Source organism: Fulmarus glacialis, unplaced genomic scaffold (assembly GCF_000690835.1).
Source record: "Fulmarus glacialis isolate BGI_N327 unplaced genomic scaffold, ASM69083v1 scaffold21786, whole genome shotgun sequence".
Classification (NCBI taxonomy): domain Eukaryota; kingdom Metazoa; phylum Chordata; class Aves; order Procellariiformes; family Procellariidae; genus Fulmarus; species Fulmarus glacialis.
The window spans coordinates 9,772-16,350 of NW_009220285.1; the positions used below are offsets into that span (position 1 = coordinate 9,772).

Here is a 6,579-nt window from a genome sequence, read left to right on the forward strand (position 1 = left end):
TAAATAATAATAATCACGATAATAATCAAGAGGGCTGTTTAGCAAGGTTGTGCTATGGTTGTGCTTGTCCTTCTTAGGTGCATGTGGCTTTTTTGGGGGGGTTTGAACAGGACAGCAAGTCCTCTAGCAGTGGGCTGTGGACGTAACGAGCACGGATCATTAGCAGCAGTGGTCAATAGATACTTTTCCTACCTTCCTGCCAGAAACCGATGAAAATGTGTTACGAAAATTCAAGCCTCCTAGCCATTTGGAACAAGCTTCCCGCTCCTCTCCCCAGCAAGCAGGGAGGCGGTGTTCCCACACGCCCCGCACCCACCTGTGTACACACACACACACCCTGTGGGGACCTCACACGTGTCCAAAACGTCTGGAGCACAGAAGCACCCAGGCTGGGTTTTGGCCCAGGTGCAGGAGGGTGCACGGGCTGCTCGGGGTGATGTCTGTCAAGGACAGCAGGCAGCTGGACAGGAGCAATTTGCAGCTTCCCACAAACTGTGCCTGGTATTTTGTTACTCTCTGTCCCTTCTGTAGGAGCAGGGTGAAAGGGTTGGAAACGGCTCCTGCTATGGAGCTCCCTCTGGCCAGCCTGGAGCGGGGAGAGGGCACTCAGCCCCAGGCAGAGGATAGCCCACGCTCTGCTGTGGGTATTTTCTGCCTCCCAGGGCTCATGGGAGCCTGCATGAATTAGGACATCAACAGCACAGTCCTTCTGGCCTGACTTGTGTCAGGAGCATCTTCAGATGCTCGCCGCTCTTTCCTGGGTCCTCCGTGGGCACTGCAGCATCAGACCAGACACAAAGCCATGGGGTGGCTCTGAGTTAAGTTCAGTCTCTTGCCTTGGCTGTAGGGTCAACATTCCCTTGAGGTGGCTACAGCCCAGGTCTCACCTCCAGGCTAGCCCGGCATCCTCAGCTTGGCCAGCAATGTCATTCTTCTGTGTGGCCAGCGAGCCTGGGACTTCCTCTGAGAGGTGACCTCCTCCTGAGTGGGGAGAAGGAATGGAGATGTGAGAGCCACCCACCTCTTGCTTCCCACTGTCCCCTGGCTGGGGACACGGTGAGTAGGGCCCTCCTGCCTATGCCTTGTGCCCACAGCTGAAATAGGGAGGTGTAGCATGCTCTGCCTCTGCAAACAGCCGCCTGTCTGAAACCCAATCGCCAGGTTGGCAAGGCAGATGGGAGTAGGCAGGAAGGGGCTGTGCAGCGGGCCAGATCCTGACAGCGAGGGAGGAGGAACTCCAGCCTCCTTCCTGAGTCTCAGACAGACACATTAGGGCTCATTTGGGGAAATTAGGCGTTGCTCCTGCCAGCGTCTTCTCGGGAGCAGAGGTGCAGCGGTGCCAGCCCCGGGGTGGCAGATGGAGGTTAACGAACGAGCGCCTGGGTGAGGATGGGCAGCGGGTGCAGGGGCTCTGGAGATGCTGACGTGGGTGTCCCGGCTTCAGCAGGCGGCTGCAGGGTGATGTGGATGAGCCGGCCAGGAGGCGAAGCGGGGGGACTGCGTCGGTACTGCCTGCCCTGGCTCTGCCTTTCCCTCTTGCGTTGGCACCGGGAAGGTCCCTCACCAGCTGCCCAGAGCTTGTCAGGAGTTTGTGTGTCAGAGACCTCTGCCCTTCAGTTTGTCAAAATCGTCTTGTTAGCATCAAACTAGGGAACAGATAGTCGAGTGCATGAGCAGGGACTGCTTCAACCTCACTGCTGAAGGAGATCAGGCTATAAAAAACATTAGAGCGTGGAGGAAAGGGATCCCTCCAAGGCATCCATGGGGTTCTTGCTGAGAAACAAAGACCCAAACTAGACACCACTGCTGAGCAGCAGACGCAGGAGTCCCACCACAGCCATCCCTTGTCATATCGCTACTTGAGCAGGGACCCTTGCATGCTGGGGAGGGTGAAGGGGGTCAAGTCCCAGGTGCTTTTTCGGCCCTGCAGGAAGCACTAGACTCGGGCTGGGAGCTGGGCAGCTTTCAGCGCACACCACCCCTCGGCTCCCTCTGAGAGCACTGGGCTCCTGTGGCTCCCGTCTCCCCTTGCCGAAAGGGCTCCATGTTAGTCCCCAGCTCCCAGCCTGCTCTGGCAGCTTGCAGGAAGGAGAGAAATAAGGTGTTTGGAGAGGCTGAAGCTGCTGACCGTACGAGCAGGCTGAGCTGCTGCAAACACCCATTGCACCGCGAGTCCTGGGGACTGGACACCCCGTGCTGTTTTTCTGACTGAATCCTCGCTGCCTTGTCCCATTTGTTTGTTATTTTAGGTTTGCCCAGGTAGCTGCGCCTCTCGTATTTGTTATTGCAAAGGTAATGAGCTGTGCCCCTCTTGTGTTACTGTAGGATTGCCTGCGCCGATGTGAATCCTCCCCTCCCCTTAATTACCGTAGGGCAGCCCAGGGAAATGCCCTGGCTCTGCCATGTCCGGCCCTGGCAGTCGGTGCCAGAGGGGATTCCTGGGACAGATCACAGCGTGTTTCATTGCCGTGGAAGGGCTTAGTCACTGCGGATGTCTCCAGTCTCCTTTCAGACCTCAGATTGCTGCACATCTTTGTGGCACTTCTACTGCACCTTATACAGTGTCATTTCCTGGGGGACAAGATCATTCCCAATTTAATCAATTTGTTCCCTACCCCTTGTCTGTCATCCCCTTATAACAGAGGAGCCCCAACCTGTGGGGGCCTTTGAGTCCTGCAGCAAGAAAAAAACCCCAAACATATGAGCATCATGGGGCAAAATGGCAAGAGAATCCCATTCTGGGGATACGTGTGAGTCCCAGGGGTGGTGCATGGGGTTATTTACGTTGCTGTGGGCAGTTAGGAGGGTGCTGAGTCTGGGATGCTGACCCAGCTCTGCTCCTGTGGAAGGAGGAAAGAAAAAGAGGCTGCTTTAATAAATAAGTGGCCGTGGAAAACTTTCCAGTTCTGCTGGGAGAGGGCAGGTCCGCCTTGGCAAGGAGGGAGGGGAGACTGGCAGCCGTGGCAGGCTTGGGGGTCCAGCGACCAGCCTGTCCCCTCGGCCACCTCCGAGGCCACCCCGCTGGGGGGGGTGTGACAGGCCGGTGCTGCCATCTGCTGCTGAGCAGCGCGTCTGTCCCCCCTCGCCGGGCGTCCCCCGGGCACCCCTGGGCAGCCCGGTGGGGCAGAGCCACCCTCCTCCCCCCTGGGGTGCATCTGCCGGTCTGCAGGGAGACTCCTGTTTGCCTTGTTGCGGGGGGTTTATCCGCTTTTATTTTCATCCTGAGCCTTTTTCTTTTGTCCCAACAGTGATGTTGCAAGGAGGGGCAAAATCGGTGCCCTGCTATCTTCACCATAGGGTTGCAGGAGGGGATGAGCTGGGTTCACTGGCATCGAAGTCACGGGAGACGCTGTGCAGGGAGGGATTTCAGGCGCTCTGATGCTTTTCCTCCAGCCGCGGTGGGTTCCCCCGTGCCTGCTCGCTGGCCCCAGCACAACCCTGGCATCAGCGCAGGGCTGCTGGGAACCAGGGACTGGGAGACTGGCAGCCTCAGGAGGCTTAAACTCTATTCAAATTTAGTCCAGAAATAACCTTTTTTCACGCTGGTGGCTGTACTAAATGTCACAAGTCATCTAAGTTTAGACTGTCACCAGCTCTCTCCTATATATAACCACGCAGGGCTCCTGACTGCATCCTGCTGGCACAGGTCACGCTGGGGCGATCTGGGGGGTGTATAGGAAGGCGACTGCTGTGGGCAGAGCCTAAGCGCGCTCCTCCCTTGCCATCGGTACTATCGGTGGCAGCTCCAGTCAGGCAGCACCGCTCAGCAGCATCACCCCGGGCTTTGCCGGCTGCTCGGTGGATGCCAGCGGACGGGGCTGGTTCGGTCCCGTGACCGTGGGGCTGCAGACTGAGGACCTTGGAGATCTCAGCACTTGTCAGCCGCGTCTTTGGCATCACTGCTGTCTGCCCCACCATGTGGTGGCTTTGCTGTGGGATTGACCTTGACTTTGGAGCATTGCTGGCTTTTGCTCTTGCATCTGCAAGGTGGGGTGGGGTGTGAATTTGTCACTTAATCCTCTCACCATGACTAAAGAGGGGCTTCTCTGCCACATTTTGTGTGTCATCTGGTCCTTTCTGGGTTTGGGATAACCCTCCCACCAGTCCTTCTCCGCTGACACACTGCAAACGATGGTGGCCTTGTATGTAGGAGCCCATCCTGACGCCCTACTCCTCCATGCCCTCAGACACCTTCTTGTCCTGAGCTCAGGGGTCACATGAAAGCCACGCCAAGTCCCACACAGTGGGATAAAGCCAGGGCTGTAGGCAGCAGCTGGGAAAAGGATTTCTTTAGTCATTTGTTCCCATCCTGCCTGGTGCAAAGATGTCTTCTGGGATCGGACAGGAGGCTCCCTGTGCAAAAGCAAGCCCCAGTCAGCTCATGGAGACCTGATGGTTTGGTACCCCTTCCCTTCCAGAACGGGAGTCCCGAGAGCATGAGGAGCCGACCACGTCGGAGATGACAGAGGAGACCTACCCACCCAAGGCCTACCGGCCCAAGCATGGGCGCCTCTCCGAGCTCAAGGCTGAGGCCCTGAAGAAGGACCGCCGGAAGAAGCTGACCCTGGCCAAGTTCGTGGGCATGGCGGAGAACACGGCTCACCCCCGCGTCGTCATCCCCGAGCTCCGGCAAGAGTTTGAACTGGTGGGTGCCTTCGCCTTCCCTCTGCGGGGCTCGTGCGGGCAGGGGGCTGCGGCAGGGCTTTGCCCCCCTGGGGAGCGGGTGCTGGTGGGAGGGACAGGGGACCTGGGGGCATTTGCAGCTGGAGGTTTGCTGCAGGGTGCTCCCCTTCTCATGCTCCATCTCTCCCTGCTCGCAGGGCCCCTGCCGCAGGCACATGGAGGCATCCCTGCAGGAGCTCAAGAGCAGCCAGCGGATGGTCCCCCGCGCTGTCCACCTCCCCAACTGCGACCGAAAAGGCTTTTACAAGAGGAAGCAGGTAAGAAAGAGCCCCACAGAGGGATGCTTCCCACCCAGGGAGGGTCTGCTGCCCTGGATGGAAAGGGTGGAGGTTTTCCCTCTGCTGGGCTGGTGGGGAGGTTGCTGTGAGCATCTCCAGGCACAGTTGGTGGTGGGTGGCCTTGCTGATGGCTCCGAGTGCCATCCGGCCTGAGGCGAGCACCCTGAAGGAGCTGGTGTGGGAGGAGGAAAAGTCAGAGAGCCCCGGGCTGGGGTAGTAGCAGGGAGGGAGATGTGCTGAAAGCAGAGAGCAGGAGCTAGGTCCTACCCAGGGGATTGCATCGCTGGAGTGAAAGGGGCAAAGCGCAGGGCTGATCCTGATCCCCAGCGCGAGGGAGCCACACGGTGTCTGGTGGCCAGCTCCTCATCTCTGCCCTTGGGTATCTCCCCAGTGCAAGCCCTCCCGGGGCCGGAAGCGTGGGTTGTGTTGGTGCGTGGACAAATATGGCATGAAGCTGCCGGGGACTGACTACCTGAGCGGAGACCTGCAGTGCCACGCGTTCGACAGCAGCAACGTGGAGTGAAGTCGCATCCCCTCCCTCCGCCCCATCACTACCTACCCAGGCTCCCTTCCACCCTCCCCTCCACACCTCCCCGCGCCCCGGGACTCCGATTCCTTTCATCTCATGTAAGAAGAAAAAAAGAAAGGAAAAGAAAAAAGAGAAAGGAAGGAAAAGAAGAAAGAGAAAGGAAGGAAAAGGAAAAAAGAGAAAGAGAAAGAAAGAAGAGAATGAAAGAAAGGAAAAGCAAAAAGAGATAAAAGAAGGAAAGGAAAGGAAAAGAAGAAAAGAAAAGAGAAGAAAAAAGAAAAAAGAAAAGAAAAGAAAAGAAAAGAAAAGAAAAGAAAAGAAAAGAAAAGAAAAGAAAAGAAAAGAAAAGAAAAAAGAAAGAAAAGAGAAAAAAAAACCCTGAAGAAACTGAGGACTCGGAATCTACAGCAGCCTCTTGACAACAAGGACTCAGCAAGGAAAGGACAGAGCCAGAGACAAACCAGCCGCGGCTGCTCCGCCGTCCCGCGCCTCTCCCCAACGCCACCCGCACCCCTTGCCACGAGCAGAGGCCACCCCGATGTAGGAAGCTCTCCGAGTTGGTGATTTTCCAGTACGGGTTTCGGGCGGGTTAATTTTTTTTTTTTTTTTTTTTTTGGGTTAGCCAGTCATTTTCTAAAGGGTCTTAAGAGAAAACCTTGCGGCCACCAGTGTTCCCCCTCCTCACTGCGGTCCTCTGGAGTCTCCTCCCCACATCGCTGGGACTCACTCGAGTTTATTTGATTTGACTTCAATCTCAAACGACCGCCCTGAATCCAGGCAGATTTCAATACATCAGGAGGAGGAGTGGGACTGCTGGCTTCGTGTCTGGAGATGAGCCGGGGAGGGAAACACAGCTCCGGCGATGGCATGAATATTCCCCCCCAAAATATCCATGGACTTCAAAAAGAAATAATCCAAAAAGGAAAGATATCCTTCTCCGTCCAGTTCCTTTCGAACGGGAGGTCAGAAATCTGTTTGGACAAGGGGGACTCTGACGGTTGTCCATCCAGGTGTGGAAGTGTTTGTCGCCTGCGTGCGTGTGCGTGTGTGAGAGCGTGTCTGTGCACGGACGTGGCTTTTCCTCCTTGC

At 56.6% G+C, this 6,579-nt stretch overlaps 1 protein-coding gene across 1 annotated transcript; it reads left to right on the forward strand.

The window, feature by feature from the left end:
• Nucleotides 1-4,418: 4,418 nt before the first annotated feature.
• IGFBP5 (insulin-like growth factor binding protein 5) lies at nucleotides 4,419-5,638 on the forward strand (the record flags this gene model as incomplete). The annotated part of the gene is made up of 3 exons (XM_009580719.1): nucleotides 4,419-4,645; nucleotides 4,821-4,940; nucleotides 5,353-5,638. Coding segments are annotated over 3 exons (479 nt in total), but the record flags the coding sequence as incomplete, so codon positions are not given.
• Nucleotides 5,639-6,579: the final 941 nt, after the last annotated feature.